This window comes from Cyprinodon tularosa, unplaced genomic scaffold (assembly GCF_016077235.1).
Source record: "Cyprinodon tularosa strain WSP-4 unplaced genomic scaffold, ASM1607723v1 ctg59, whole genome shotgun sequence".
Classification (NCBI taxonomy): Eukaryota; Metazoa; Chordata; class Actinopteri; order Cyprinodontiformes; family Cyprinodontidae; genus Cyprinodon; species Cyprinodon tularosa.
In genome coordinates, this window is record NW_024039329.1 from 1,397,748 (window position 1) to 1,415,000 (window position 17,253).

The following is a 17,253-nucleotide window of genomic DNA, read 5'->3' on the forward strand; positions in this document are numbered from 1 at the left end:
AGTAGATGGTAAACAGCAGGGGACCAAGGACAGATCCCTGAGGAACGCCATGGTTAACTGTTGCAGTTGATGAGTTGGAGCCTTGTAGAGTGATATATTGTTTACGGTTGGAGAGGTAAGACTGAAACCAATAGAGAGTGATGTCGGTGAGGCCGATGAGGTCTGAGAGACGGGAGAGGAGGATCGAGTGGGAAATAGTGTCAAAGGCAGCAGATAGGTCAAGGAGGATGAGGACGGAGACAAGGCCATCATCTGCAGCAATCAGGAGGTCGTTTGTTATTTTAATGAGGGCGGTTTCGGTGCCGTGATGGGGTCTAAAGCCCGATTGGAAAGGTTCAAAGAGCTCATGGTGGGACATGTGATGTTGTAGCTGAGCAGCCACTGCTCTTTCCAAGATCTTGCTCAGGAACGGAAGGTTAGAGATCGGACGGTAGTTGTTGGGGTCATCTGGGTCCAGGCCTGGCTTTTTAAGTGTTGGAGTCACGGCCGCCAGCTTGAAGCTGGAGGGTACCACACCAGAGCCGAGTGAGGCGTTGATGATGTCAGCCACCAGGGGGCAGATGGTTTAGGCCTGAAGACTGGCTAGGCCATGCCAGAACCTTGATATGCTTCTTCCAGAGCCACCCCTTAATTATCCTGGCTCTGTGCTTCTGGTCATTGTCATGTTGGGAGACCCAGCCTTAACCAATGCTCTAAGTGAGTGAAGGAGGTTGTTGACCAAAATCTCACAATACATGGCCCCAGTCATCCTCTCCTTAATACAGTGTGGTCACCCTGTCCCATGTGCAGAAAAACATCCCCAAAGCATGATGCTACCATCTCCATGCTTCACAGTAGGAATGGTGTTCTTGTGATTTTACTCATCATTCATCTTCATCCAAACACATTAATTGGAATTATGAGTAAAACTTTCAATTTTGGTCTCATCTAACCACATGACTTTATTCCATGACTCCTCTGTATAATCCAAATGGTCATTGGACAACAAGACGGGCCTTGACATGTGCTGGTTTAAGCAGGGGAGCCTGCCATGCCATGCATGATTTCGGACCATGACATCTTAGTGTATTACCAACAGTAACCTTGGAAACGGTGGTCCCAGCTCATTTCAGGTCATTGACCATCTCCTCCCGTTTAATTCCGGGCTGATTTCTCACCTTTCTTAGGATCACGGAGGCCCCCAATGATCTTCTATTTTTAGCTTCTTCCATTTTCTAATGATTGCTCCAATAGTGGACCTTTTTTCACCAAGCTGTTTGGGCAATTTCTCTGTAGCCCTTTCCAGCATTTTGGAGGTATAACATTTTGTCTCTAGTGTCTTTGGAAAGCGCAATGGTCTTGGCCTTGTTAGTAGTTGGAATCTTACTGATTTTATGGGGTGGACAGGTGACTTTATGCAGCTGACGACCTGAAACAGGTGCATGTAATTTAGGATAATAAATGGAGTGGAGGTGGACATTTATAAGGCAGACTAACAGGTCTTTGAGAGTCAGAATTCTAGCTGATAGACAGGTGTTCAAATACTTATTCTCAAATGTAAGATATAAATAGTTGAAAAAAAATATTTATAATTGTGATTTCAGGATTTTCTTTTTTAGATTATGTGTCTCACATTGGACATGCACCTTTGTTGACAATCTCAGACCCCTCCATGATTTCTAAGTGGTAGAACTTGCAAAATAGCAGTGTGTTCAAAAACGTATTTTCCTCACTGTAACTACTGAGAACTACTGTATGTGGATGGTCTAAGCCACATGTCCATTAAAATTATTTCTTATGTGGTTTTGGTTTGCACAGATAGAATAGATAGAATATGCATAGGATAGAAAATTTAATCAGTGTGTTTCTTCTAATTAGAATAATATTTTTTCAGATTGGCCTAACCAGAGCCCTCATTTAAATCAAATAGAGAATCTGTGTATTGATTTAAGATGATGGCATGAAGGCTTTTCAAGACATCAACATGATCCAATTGTTATTACCTTACTTTCTGGACCATTTGTTTCTGACAAGTTTTAATTTTTGGTTTCTCAAGTATGTTTTGTTTTGTTATGTGCTGTTCTCCAGATTTAGATAATGTTTTGAATTCTTAGATTTGCTACCCCCTAGTGTCCTTTTCTGTCCCCTTAGCTCCTTCTAGTTACTTCTGTCTGGTAATCAGCTAATTAGTCCATCTAGTATTCCTTACAGTATATACACCCCTGTTGAGTTACTCATTGCTGGATCCTCGTCATTCTTTATGTTTTTTAATCCCTAATGTCTCCTAGTTTTAGGGTTCTTGAGTTTCTTGTTGATCGGTTCTGGAGAATGGATTCTGTATTTTTACTTCATTAAATTTAGCAAGAAATCATCTCTGCCTCTTCTAATCTGTATTTGGGTCCACGACATCCACCAACCTTGATGTCAATGGTGAATGTTCATTAGCATTTAACTGGGTTTAATTGCTGTAATGTCATAAGGATTCTTCAACTGATTATTGAAAAAGATATAATCATTACCACTTTTAACAAAGCAGAAATTGAAATAGACAAAAATGTTTTCTCAAACTCTAGATTGTTTGATTTGTTCTACCTGTTTTTTCTGCAAACATTTTTCTGCATGTTTTTCTGCAAACAGCTTAAAAACTAACAAACATGCTGTAGATGCATGGATGATGCAAACACCAAAACACACAATCATAAAAAACAGGTGCAAAACAAGAACACTGCAAAAGAAAAAAAAATCTGCAATCAAAGGAAATAGATGCCCAGAAGTAAAAATTACTAGAAGTGTAATTGTGCTTACGAGGAAAGTCTTTAGGATGAATCTTCTCGGACCAGTTTCCATAGAAGGTCACTCTGTACTTTGCTGTTCCACAGGCACAACAATCAAGTAAAGGCTTATCTGTGCCATCTCCATAAAATGATTCTGTGTATAAAGGAGAAAATGGAGGACAATGAGGTATAGATATTGCATGCTATTTTAAAATTAGGTGACCATTCAGGAGAAGAGTGATCAAGAAAGTAAGAAGATGGAGGGAGCTGGGAAATGGTCATGGAAATTTGATTTCTGTACAGTTTTTTTTTTGTTTGTTTTTTGCATTTTTTGCATATGCTGCAGGGCAATAAGGAATGAATTGAGTATTGAATTAATCTAAAGTTAAATGAATGATCAATCGACTTACGATTAATTGATAAGCGTCCATTTTCTTAAAAAAATGTTTTTTCATGTATATATGTATAGGGATCTTTTCATATTGTAACTTGAAGGGCTTCATGTCTTTTTAAAGTATGCTGAATTCAAAAATGGTACATTTTAGATTTTATCTATGCTCTATTAAATGGTGAGTGAATACTGACTTCCTCACAAAATATTAAAGTTTTTATAAGATATAAGAAAATAGGAACCCCTTTAGGTTAAGTAAAAAAAAGATATGTGAAATAGGTAAAACACACTATTTTCATTGTACAGAGGAGTAAAACTCTTCTGTACAATGCAAAGCTAGTTATATTACTCTGGCATGCTGCCAGACTATTTTCCTTCTTGTTTCAATGAAGTGGATTGAAGCTGTTATATAGCTGCGTTTTTGGTGTAAGCATTTACACCAAAAACTTTGGGCCGGATTTATCAAGATCCAATTTTGCGTGCAGTAATTTGCACTCGCAAACTGGAATTTTGCGCGAGGGGCTGAACCATGGTTTGCGGGTGATTTAACAAAAGCGATTGCGTAACTGGTGGCAGGTGCAAAACTGTTGGAGAGGCCCTATTTAAATGATGGTTTTGCGTGTTTTGCAGAATGGCGAGTTTGGACAGCAGAAGGCGCAAAAGGAAATTCAACCCCATGGAAATGGAAGTATTGGTGGATGAAGCCAACAAACATTTAAGTGAGCTACAGCAAAGAAGTGTGCCTGTCACATAGAGGAACGCTATATGTGAACAAATCTGTAATAAAGTAAACACTGTTGGTGAAACCTTGCGAACAGTGGATGAAGTAAAAAGAAGATACCAGGATATTAGAAGGCGAACCAAAGAAAAACGGCATATAACAAAACATCTGCGAACAAAAGAGGAGGGGGCACAGTAGATGAGATGCCTCTGACCAGCATTGAGGAACAAGTACAGCTGACGCTCTGTCAGGAGCAAATCACTGGAATTGCAGCTCCAAAATGGCAATGCTGGATAAACGAAACGTTTTGATGATCGTTTCCTCGTTCATTCCAAAAATATTCCCACGGAGTGAAAAAATGCATTTCGATGTCTCCTTTTTGCGACAATAAACGCTGCCATGTGTGCGCAATTACGCATACAGACCATTTGCACTTCCTTTTGAAACGTGTTAAATATAGAGTCAGATACCGTTAGCAAAATTGCTTTCAGGTTCGATAAATCACTTTGCGAGTGCTAAATTAATATATTTACATGTTCTCCTCCCACAAGACGCACTTTTGCGTGTAAATGCCCCATATTGCATATTCATAGCAGAAAAAGTACTAAATGGATAAGAGGCGCTATTTAGCACGTTTTAAAGACCAAATCCTTTTAGCACGCTGTTGATAGATCAGTTTGTACATTTTTTAGCGTGCGCAGTGAAATAGCTCACGTTTTTATACACGCAAACCTTTGATAGATCCGGCCCTTTGTGCCATAAACAGCGTTTTAAATGGGGGTTTTGGTTGCTCTCAGAGAAATGTTAAAACTTGGCTTTAAGAAGTACATTAACTCAAAGAATCCTCCTTTCTCTCATGCTTATTGCCAGTAAGTATTTTTCTACCATGGTACAAACATTTTGTAACGCTCCACGCTTCCATCACAGCAGAGAAGCTATGCTGCTCTGCCATGCAGCACAGCTAGATAGGCGCTTTTTAGGTGATAAGTTAGGAGTTTATCAAGTTTTTATATTAAAAAGAACCACATAAAGTACATTGTTAGTCCTTTTGGTTGGTTAAAAAGGGTAAATAATCCAGAACAGACTCTGAATGGATTTACTATGTTTCTGCTGTACCATTAAGAGCATCATCAAGTGGACAGTGGTAACATAACACTGAAAACTAATTCCTTTTAAATGGAAGTTATCAATAAATTGGATGGAAAAACATTTATTCCAAGTCCCAGCAGTGATATTAGAAAGAAAAATTGAAAATAATAATAATGATAAAAAAAAAAAAATAGAAAGAAATTAAAATATAACAATATAAGAAAGACTCAGAAAACCAAATAAGCTATAAAATATTACTACTATTTTGTCAGTAACTGGAGCTTACCTTTTTCACAAATTTGCTTTGTCAAAGAACCTTCATCCTGGAAATAGATGATTCTTTTCTGTACAATGCTTGCTCTATACAGAAAAAAACAAGCAAAAGAATTGTGCGTGATGCAACATTATTAAACCAGCGCCAAGATCATAATCCTTAAATTTCTTTTCCATGAGACTTAACTAGGTGGGCTTTTATTTACACTATATATTTATTTTCTTTGTAGCCTTGAAAAGTGAATTATGTAAATCTAGTAAGGTCTAAACATTTTATACCAATACATTAGGCCAAAAATAAATAAATAAATGTAGAAAAGAGGACCCTGAAAACTAAGACTTGGCCCCAAAGATTCAGACAAGCACCCATTACAGTTCCCTCCCGCTTCCTCTCTGCTGTGCTACAGCCCTCTCATCACAGATATCCAGCTATTGCTCATTCACTGTCGTGAAGAAAACAGCAATGATATGCTTTAAGCCCCTGTCACACCTTGACGATTAAGCAAGCGTATGCCTGACTTTCCAGAATCTTCTGAAACACTGGCATATGCTGAACTTTTCTTTAAATTTTTGGTCAATACATTACGAGTTCAGAACTTGTGTCCAACAACAACCTAACTTATGCATAACGCACAACAGTGAAATGTCCAGGAAATGTCACAAGGGGGGTAGCATTCGGAGGTTCCCAGCCTGCATAAAAAAATTTCTTGAATGCAGGGAGGATCCATCACATATCTTCAATCTAACCCTACAACTGGATCAGAGTCAAGGTGATGAGATCATGCAGATGATGGAGGACAACTTGTATGTATTCCCATCTCTGCCTTACCAGATCCTCCATCTCTTGTTGAACGTCTGCTCACCATGAAGTCTGGAAGAGTACTGATGGTTTCCTCCTTTGAACCCCTTTTTTTATACCAAAACACTGCCAATATGCCATTATACAGTAGCTGTAAGTTAAAAACACGTTCAGCTGTCGTTAGGAAAACGTCAAATACGTTGCTATGAATTAGAGATACGTTCCTAATAAGTTTTGCATTAGTTAAGCACAAGTAACCCATGTATGAGCATATGCTGGCAACGTACTTGCCATATGTCGATGTGTGTCAGGGTGCTTCAGTGTGCTTCAGCAAGCTTATAACTAACCCATAACATTGACCCACAGCTGCAGCATACCATTAATCTTAAGCTTAGACAATAGTAGGTGCTGTGGGTAGAGGGGATTTAAGCAGGACAAAAGTCTTACTGTTCCTGCTAAGATTATTTGTATGCCTCTGATTAGTTGTTATTTGACCAGAAGTGCTGTATAACTGCTAAAGGTAGTAAGAACAGTGGGAGGAGGCAGAGGAGGTTGAGTTTTTTTTTTCTTTCACAATTATCTCTCATATGTTACTTAATGACTAATTAAGCTTATATGACAGATACATTTTTTTGTCAATAAAAGTTACCTAGTGCACCTTGAAGAACTGCATGATGAAAAAAAGAAGATTAAAGTTTTAGAATCTAGACGATAAAAACACCAAAGTAAACTTAAAGGTCCCATATTATGCAAAGTTCACATTATAAACATTTTGTAAAGGTCATATGTGTCCTGAAGCCTGTGTATGAGGTTCACAAATAAAAAAAAAACACTTTCATTTTTATTGCCTTGTATCCAACTCTTAGATAATGTGCGCTCAAACTAGTCTGTTGAAAAGCAAGCCTTTTATGATGTCATAAGGGGAAATGTAGTAGCCCATCAAGCTCTGGCCTGCATGTAATGTATAATTCCGTGCTCCTAGGCCAACTTTATGATCTGTGACTGGTTGTCATGGTTGCGAGTTGTGGGAGATTGGCCTTCAGGAGGACAGGGTTGTGGAAAGGCAAAACACATGCTATGTAAATATATATATATATATCTATAGATATATATATAGATGTGTGTGTGTATATATATATATATATATATATATATATATATATATATATATATGTATATATATATATATACATATATATATATATAGCATAAATTGTTTTTTTGTTGTTTTTTTTCAAATGTAGCATATGTAACCTTTAAAGTAAATGTGAAATTGAACTAAGTCCTAAAGAAAGAAATCAGACATTGTATGTGTGTTCAGTTATACAGTGTGTTGAAACAAGCAGAATGACAGGCCTAGAGTAATGCTCTTTGAAAGAGAGGCCCAGCAAGGGGGTGGTTTCCTAAATTAAGCCATTTCAGAAAACTGTTCCACTCTTTGGTGGGTAGCACATATCTAAGAGGGCTCTTGACATGTAAATTGGTCAAAAATAAATTCCCAAATGCCAAAGCACTTGAAAACAAGAATTAAAAAAGCCACCAGGGATGTGATTCTATACAAACACCAACCTTGGTCAAGGAAAGTTTCCATGGAGATAAACCCTGACAAGGAGGGACTGAATGATGGCATCACTGAGGCCAAATGGGCTGAGTCCAGTTGAATTTTTTTTTCTATGCTACTTCTTGGTAAAGAAAAGACTGAACTCTGCCACCACATATAGAGATTGTTGCTGAACAAACCCAAAATTAAAGGCTAAAAGCTTCCAACAAGAACAGATGGGTAAAACAGAAAATATATGAATGGTTTCAAAGTATTTTCATTTTGTTTTGAAGTTTCTTATTCTCTTTGTTTGTACTATAGATTTTTTTCTCTGTATGTGTTGTAAAGTGTTTTTAGAATTAATCTACTCTAAACTTGGAAAAAACAAAAAACTCACTGAATTTATTATCAAAGCCAGCCAAACTTCCGGTCTTTAGAGAACTACAAGAGCTGATTGTCCTCAATAAAATGTGGCTTAGAGTAAGACACTGGACAAACTGAACATGAACAGGTCAAAAAAAGCTACTTCAACGGGGGGGACTCTACAGTGACTGGTAGCTCATCCAATCGATGAGTGTGTCTGTATATTCAAAATAGGTTACATAATACCATGGTTGTTAGAGAGATATGGTTTTATCGTGTGGAGGACCAAGCCTGCCATACTTATAAATACATAAATAAATGACTCATAAATATAATTCATTCGCAAAATAATAGCTTAATATTAAAATCAAAGGGCTATTAAATCTGTTAAAGTGGTAAAATTACAAATTTATAAATATATATATATACCGGTATGTATGTATGTATGTATGTATGTATATATATATATATATATATATATATATATATATATATATATATATATATATACTCATTTTTTCCATCTTCAGTTTTCCTCCTGTTTTCCCTCTATGTGCAACTTATTGCAAATAAAACGCAAAGACAGCAGGCTTTTGAAATTGCGTCACCACTGCAGCTTCTCTTCTACTGGCTGAGGTCAGTAGCTGTAGGCGGTTGTCTGCCTGGCTGTATACAGCCAGTGGCAATGGCTAACTTCCATCATGTTTTTGCTAATGACCATAGCTGGGTTATAGATTCTACAGTAGAATTAGGGTTGTACAGTCAGCAGTAGGTAATGTTATTATTCAGGCTACTTTATTGTGCTATGTTAACTGCCTAACCCAAAAAACAAATTAGTTTGCAGGGGCATAACGGTGCATTGGTTTTTGGGGTACCTTTCACATAAAAGCATCCGCTGCAGACAGACTATTTTCCACATTTAATCACATAAAACATGGAGCCCCATCATTGAATTATTCAAATCTAGTAATTGTGGGGGAAGAAATACAGCAAACAGCATTCTAATAATTATTTTAAAGTAATCATACATGGAATATCTATGTTCTAATATAGAGGAGCTATTTATTCAAATATGTATTATAAATCCAGCGACTTTCAGTTACATATTTCTTCATGACTTTAAGATATGTCATAATATTACACTGACCTTAACAAAACATTTATCCAGCAAATGGTGATAAATGGAATATCTATATGCATGGCTCTTAAGTCACTCAATTAATGGATGTAATTAATATTTGATGTCACTGAAATCTAGATCTTTTATCTGGACTTAAGTTTATGTAATAAAAAAAATATTTTTGACAGTTTTAGCACATCTTTACTGATTTTCAAAATACAGTGAGTGGGTCAAACCAAATCTAACCAGATCTTAGTTTGTTTGCCAGTAATCCATGCTAACTTTCTAATCTCTCTATAAAAATACCTAAAAGCACCGAAACCTAGCTTCTTATTTTTGCTCGACGAAGGGGAATCAAACATCTAAATTGAATATTTTTTTGTTCAAACATAATCTAACAAAAATAAAATTGATTCTCTATCTTATATGAAATTGAAGGATGTATACAAATGAAAGTTTTCTTGCCTTTTTTAAACAAATGTCTCACCAGTCATTCACAGTCCTGTTCAATTTCATATTGCTACATTGCTTTGCAATGAGTATTTAAAAAGTTCAACAAAAGCAAAACAACCATCACATCTTTAATTGTTCTCTCTTTAATTCAATCTCACTTCAATTTCTCATATCTCAATGAGAGGGAGGAGCAAATTTTGCCTTTGCTGCTTGCCAACTTTCCTGGGCTGGCCAGACAATCAGGCAGAGTAATGCTTCTTTAACATCCAATTTAAATTTAAATTTAACTTTACTGGATCCACGATACCATCATTCGCAATCATCAGAAAGAGCAGTAGTCTCAGTATGTGTGTCTGTGTGTAGGTGTCTTGTAATGTTGTAAAACAATATACTGAAAAATTAGAAAGACTAAAAAAAACCTCTTTCAAGTTATGTAAAAGTAATATTTTGCCTTTTCTTTAATCTTCTCCAACCTTACATCAGATTATCATCTTTCTTGTTTCCTTCCATTAGCTAAGGTCATTAAACTGAAATAGACATATTAGATTTAATGAAACGATGATGTATAGATTTTATGTCCTCCTTTATCATCATATAACTTGGTTTATTGAAATAAATCAGCTCTGAAAGCTGTGTTGTTCAAAGCGCTGTTCTCAAATATTAAATGATGCACTCAGACTGACTATTAAAGAGCATAACACCACCACTCATGCTTGGAAATGGAGGAAATTTGCAAATAAATTGATTCTCGCCTACAAATAGAAATATAAAAGATTATGGTAATTCTAATGTTGAAAGTAATGTATCTCGTTCTGGTTGTATGAAACAGTAAGTGTGTAATTAATAAAGAGGCTTAACACCTCTTGATTTGACTAGCTGGAAGTGCTCTTGCTAGAAAATTCAATCTCATATTTGATGGAATACAACATTTCTATGCTGTCAGGAGATATTTACCATCTTCAAATATGTTGTCTCTGTTAACTGACAGCTAGCCCCTACTGAAATCTGGTTTTGAGCTGTTAAAACATGTTTAGTGGTGGAAAAAAACGTATCAAATAAATATGTAATTTTATTACTTGTTTATTAATTTGTCATTGTATTTTATTTATTTCTTTTATAATCTAAAGAATTATAACTTTATCATTTTTTCAAACAGTATTAGAAAACAAAAATACAAATGGCTATTTGATTTTTTATTTTTATTTTTTTAAATACAAACATTGATGGTGAATACAGAGTTTCCCTTTTTCTGTATCAAAGTAGGGTGGTTAAAACTTTGAAAATACTGTGTTTAAAAATGTACCTTAGTAGTCTGATTCAATGTTAAAAACTCAGCTATTTTAAAGTAGGAAATAAACTTAAAATATAAGAATGAATGAAATTATTCTAAAATAGGTAATTTGGGCAGAAAAAAAATTTTTTCTACAACAATAATTTCAACATAAACTTATCATACCAATTCTTACACTGATAATGCAATATATGTCCCAATAGGATAAAGAATGTCCATCAAAGTTATTGTCAGAGCTTTTCAAAAAGCTCAATTTAGCTGTGTGGGTAGAGTTACCAGAAATTTAAACAAGGGTGGCATTAGTTTTACAAGAATCAGTAAAAATATTTATGTAAGCAGAGATGGATAATAAAGTTCCTTAAAGCAAAAACACTATAATTTTGTTCCCTTAACCCCAGTCATTGCTGTTAAGCTGAAAATGCAAACAGTTGCAAGTAACCTCTGTGCAGGTGTCATACTTTTTCTGGACCTGAATTAATATAAGGGCTTTTTTATTTTTAAAAAGTTACTCAATAATGTAACTGAGTAAATATGGTAGTTACTACCCAACTCTGCCTGTGGAAAATTCTCTTGTTCCCCCACATACTTGTTATGTTTTCCCTGAGATTTTTGTAAATAAACAGTAATGTTTATCTACAAAAGGATAAACAATGCTGTCTGAAATCTGAGTAAGGCTCTAAAGTAATTTGAGCTTGGGCTAAAGCAACAATGTCAAATATATTTCTCATATGAAGTGACATCTGGTCTCAGAAAATTACCAAAAAAGCCCATTGATTTTTTTATTTTTGTTTAAATGTGTTTATTTACTTTTTAAATCGAAATGAAAAACAGATCTGAAGTCATTTTTAAAGTTTCGCTCGTTGCTTTTGGAAACCAAAAAAAAGAAAGCTTTAAATTTGAATTTAAATTTTTGTACATTAAAACAAAAATCAATGTTTTTTATATATACATTTCTGGAAAAATAAAACAACTAAATGTGTAAAATATATACTACTCAAAACCTGGAGAGCAGATTCTTTTTTTTAATTATCTTTTCGCTACTGAAGGCTACAAACAAAAGTTAACCTAGATGCCCCGTCGAACCCAGTGGCCGTTCAGTGGAGCTCCACCGTTGATCCTCCGCACCGCACAGCTCAGTCCGGCCTGCTCTGGCGGTGCTCTCCATTGAGCAGCAGCATTTCACATGGAATCCAAGCTTAATCTAAATGTCTAGTGCAGTCCCCAGTCCTGCAGGTACTAAGGTTTAAGAGTAGAATCAGCTCAGGACTTCCTTTTATTCGCTGGCTTTTAACACTGGCAGGACTTAGTTGTTATGACCATTTTTATTTAGCTTCAACATGTTCATTTAATTGCCTTATTTTATATTTTTATGCGGTATTTTACAATTTTTTTGTGTTTTATCATTTTTAGCTATGTTCAGCACTTTTTTTTCAGTGCAGCTGTTTTAAAGCACTCTACAAATAAAGATGATGACACAGGAGGCTGGCCGCTAACTGTTGGCTTTTGTGACAGTGCTGTGGCACTTGTGGCCAATAGGAGCACTAGATGTGAACATTGCAGGTCTAGACACGGTAGCGGCCAAAAGTTAGATGGTGTGCCTTTGAATAATGAAGATAATGAGTGGATGAATATTTAGTTTTAAACTATGGCCGAGACAAAAAACACACTGCTCGTCCTGAAGCTGTGGTTTAACAACCAGTCTCTACTGTCCCCTCGCATATGGCTTCCCAGGGAGGCTGAGATGCTTGTTCCCTCTATAGTTGGATCACACCCTCTGTTCTCTTTCTTTGGGAGGGGAACACCACAACATTTTGCGAGTTAAGGGGAACTTTCCTCTGCCGCCATGTAATGTTGAAAAAGTGTCATATGCAACACCACAAAAAGAACTAGAGACCTAAGGTACTCAGGGCAGATCTCATCCATCCCAAACGTCACCTCAGTGAGTTAAACAGAGGGAGGAGCTGCCAGAATCTCTCTGAAGCTGACCAACAGTCTTTCTCTATGGTCCCTCCAAACTTATTCCAGCCCTGGGTTTTCACCTTTGCAACCAACCGGGACTGCAGGAAACTTGGATTGAATATTACAACTCTTGAGCTGCTGCAGCCCAACGGAGCAGCAAAACTTTGCTGTCATCATATATTTTTCTTGTAGGTAATGTACTAAAACTAATTTTCAGCAAGCTGTAATTATATCTCTCAGAGCAATTATTTTTAAAACACAAGCATCCGTCTTTGTCCGTATTTGTCTTTGTATATGTAAAAATGTTGCAGCTTTTTACGAGCTGAGTGCAGTGACACACTTCTGATCTCATATTCCCTCAATAATTTAATTTAACTAAATACTCCCAAATGGCTTCTCTCAGATGTGTCATAAACTGTTAAAAGGAAAGAATGTTCACAATTCAAATAATCTGAAAAGCACAGTAAAAGAGCTGTTGTTAACAAATAAAGCAAGAAGGCAGGATAAAAGAGCAGCAAAAAGATTAAAGAAAATCCCAGATGCTGTTTATTAGAAGATCACTGAGCTTGGGATAATGAAAATGAAAACCACAGAGAGAATAAAGGAAACTCATCATGCTACAAGAGTCAGATAAAAACATCCATTCCTAAAGATGTAACCTTTTAATTGCTTCATTGTATCATTAAACATAACAAAACGAAGTATGTACTACTCTCACTTTTTTTTAACCCAGAGCCCATGCTATCTTTCCATCACCTTCACTTTCATTATTTTGCAGTATGAACAAAAAGGGGGAGAAAACATGATTTCTGTCAGGATTTATTTTCAACTTCTATAAGCAAGCCCACAGTGTTTAATATCTCTGAGTGGTGACAATCAGTTGTTTGGTCAGGAACAATTGTTAAAAAGGGAGGAAAAAATACAAAGATTCAATAATGACACCTTGACATGTTAAATGTGTTTTGCCTGTTAGAGGGGAGATATTTCATACAACTGCTTTATGGTTCATTGTGAATTGATAAATACATGTGGGTGGTAAAACTCACTATCCCATGGAGATTAAACAACTACTCAGCCTGCCTGTCTACATCTGTGCGTGTCGGTCTGAGCTCGCTTTTGGACTCCTGGTGTTCTTGGCCTGCCTTCTCCTGATTGGAACCCCTGACCGGGCAGTGGACTCCTGGATTCCAGAACTGTTCTGTCTAATCTATTTTCCCTGAGCTGGATCGTATTCCTGCCAGCTCACTGACGTTGCTGCATCGGGCACACTCTGGACTGCTCTGCGCTGCAGCTCGTTTGGCAGTCCATTGGCTGGATCCTACCGATTAATGTTCCTTTAATGCTCTTAGAGATCATTTAATGCCATTAACCAGTTCCAATATATGTATAACCAATATATATAGGGATGCACGATATAATCGGCCCCCTATCGGTATCGGCCTGTATCGGCCTTAAAACTGAATATCGGACATCGGCCACCCCACCGATATTTAACCCGATATTTGATCAGCTTCTGAGTTTCTTAAGTCTAAAAAAAAAATATATATATACTACTTCTTCTTCTTCCTCTAAAAACTTCTTTTTTACAGACTTAAAAACTTCAAAAGACGAGGGGAAAAATATTGATACATTAAGATATCACAATATCTTCATATGCTGATATATTGCCATTTAAAAACACCATATCAATCTCTTTTACTAATGAAATATTGCTATATGTCATCATTATGCTACGAAATCCCCCGAAAATTCACAAAATTTTGCCATATTTTTATGCTGCTTTATGGTTCATTGTGAATTGATAAATACATGTGGGTGGTAAAACTCACTATCCCATGGAGATTAAACAGTAAAACTGATTAGAAATTGAGCATGAGCAGCACAACTAAGAGCTAAAAATTATAAAAATTGTATTCTATTTACTTTTCAACTGCAGTTTTCTCACACATCATATGAAATATAAGCAAATCTTAATGGAGCTCTGTAAGACTACATCTGCTTATCGGTCCGTTCATTACTGATCTCACTACAGAACGTTGATTCAAACCAGCAGACAAAAAAAGATGATGTTAGAACAAAGAAAGAGGAGACAGATAAAAAGGCAGTTTAATGCATCTTTGTCAAATTAGTGACTTAATATTTTCAGTTACTTCTCAGATTCCTCTAGTGACTTCTTTTTCTGAAGTTTCTAGCAACACATCTTGTGAGTTTTTCTGTATTGTTAGAGACTTTGGGCACAACACATTAAAGCACTGATTGCTTTTAATTTAAAGTGTTCTTCAATGGTAAGTGAGGGAGTTGGCCCCTCCCTCCCCGACAGGGAGTCAAACGTAACAGCTGCAGCCATTGCCTGCGGGCGGTGAGAGAAGCAATTCTCCTCTGTTTCTCTTATTGAAAATGAGTTACACAGCTGCAGAGTTTCCAATAACCCTACTTAAATTAAAAAATAAGATTTTTTTTTTCTTTGAAATTTGCATTAATATAGGTCCTCCCTGTATTTAATTCATGTACAGCTTGATCCATGATGTGTGTTTCTTGTTTTTAAGTTAAATTTGATAACATGAGACTGATTTATGTAGGATGAGTTCATGTAAAATATTATTGAATGCTTTAGATTCCTTTATAGAGCTCATCTTTGATATCTTTCCAAATCCTGTTTTGTTCCAAATTTGGCCTATATTTGATATTTTTCAGTCACAGTTGATTAAAATGACATCCCGACATGGTTGTTTTTACATTCCATCAGCTTGGGAGTGATGTCATCGTGCCAACAGAGTAGTATAACACCAGCGCAAAAGCTCTCAGGAGTTGCACCAGACAACACAGTTAACATTTTCTTTATTTCACTATTTTATTTCTCTCTCTCTCTTTAATAAGGGGTATGTTGAGTGAGGTGTATATTTATGGTGAAATATTTATGGTTACAAAATCAAAAATTTACATGCACTAGATTTAAAATCCAAGCATTTTTTTTAAACCTTAAAAAAACACAACACTAAAATTGAGGCATTTTGAAGGATTTCACTACAAACCCTGTTTGTTAAGAGCTATGTATTGTAAGATTTTAACCAAAAACCTCTTTCCATCAATGATAGTATTGAGGATCTCTGGGTCTGGATTTCTGGGTCTTCAGGCATGACAATGAACCCAAACACACCTCTTGGGCATCGAAGTAGTAGCTTAATTCAAACCTTTTTGTGGTCCTGCAAAGGCCTAGCCAATTTCCAGATCTCAACCTCATAGAAGCTTTGGGAAATGAGTTGAAAGCCTGTGTTGTCAAACAACAGCCCTCAAATATCAGATAAAGTGTGAGCAAACCTGGTAAACACTTAGAGGAAAAATTCAACATCTGTTACAGCCAATAAAAGTAATGATACAAAGTGTTAAATAGATTTTTTTCTATTTGACAAATACTTATTTTCCAACATAATGTCATGATCTCCCCTGATAGCTGACCTTAATTGTTTATTTCAGTCACTAGCCTCTGTGTTGAGAGATTTTTTAGTGTTTGTCTTGTCTCTTGATCGTGTCCTGGCTCTTTCCCGTTGAGTGCTCTCTGTTCCTGTTTTGGCTCGGCAGGGAGAAAGCTAGTTTAAAGTCCCATAATCCTTGATCTCAGGTGGAGACCAGTTTAAAGCTCTGCACTTATCCTGGTAACATGTCTTGTCTCTGTCCCTCAACTACTCGGCCTGCCTGTCTACATTTGTGCGTGTCGGTCTGAGCTCGCTTCTGGACTCCTGGTGTTCTTGGCCTGCCTTCACACTGTGAATTCCTGGAACCCTGGATCTGTCTGTTCCTGATTGGAACCCATTACCAGGCAGTGGACTCCTGGATTCCAGAACTGTTCTGTCTGATCTATTTTCCCTGAGCTGGATCGTATTCCTGCCAGCTCACTGACTTTGCTGCATCGGGGACACTCTGGACTGCTCTGCACCGCAGCTCGTTTGGCAGTCCATATATATATATATATATATATATATATATATATATATATATATATATATATATATATATATATGTATATATATATGTGTATATATATATATACCGTATTTTCACGACCATAAGGCGCACCAGACTAAAAGGCGCAGTCTCAGTTATGTGTGCCATTTCTGTATTTAACACACACATAAGGCGCACCGGACTATAGGGCGCGTTTTTTATATACAGGTACATGTCCTCTCAGTTGGATTTTCCCACTTAAAAACATATTAAAACTACTTTATTCCCACTGATCACAGCAAATAAAGCTGCAAGGTGTATTTATTACAAAGTATTATTCAAACCTGGGAACCGGCCGTGAGAGACACATCGCTGATGACACAGGGCTGTGATTACTCCTCTGATACAGTTTATTGACGCATAAATTAACTTAAAACATAGGCAGGATAATAATCTGGATGAACTGACTGCAATGATAAAATTTTCCGGTGGACTTTCTCACTTAAAAAGATTTAGATTATTTAGATGAAAAAACACCTGCGGAGGTGAGCCCGGATGC

The 17,253-nt window shown here is 36.5% G+C and overlaps 1 protein-coding gene across 1 annotated transcript in view; it reads right to left on the bottom strand.

Moving 5' to 3' along the window:
• Nucleotides 1-17,253, bottom strand: part of spon1a (spondin 1a) — an 87,898-nt gene that overhangs the window by 60,657 nt on the left and 9,988 nt on the right. Inside the window, exons 4-5 of the mRNA XM_038306762.1 lie at nucleotides 5,241-5,314; nucleotides 2,785-2,907 (exon numbers count right to left, since the gene is read on the bottom strand). Coding sequence (XP_038162690.1) covers nucleotides 2,785-2,907; nucleotides 5,241-5,314 — 197 coding nt within the window. The remainder of the gene's footprint in view (nucleotides 1-2,784; nucleotides 2,908-5,240; nucleotides 5,315-17,253) is intronic.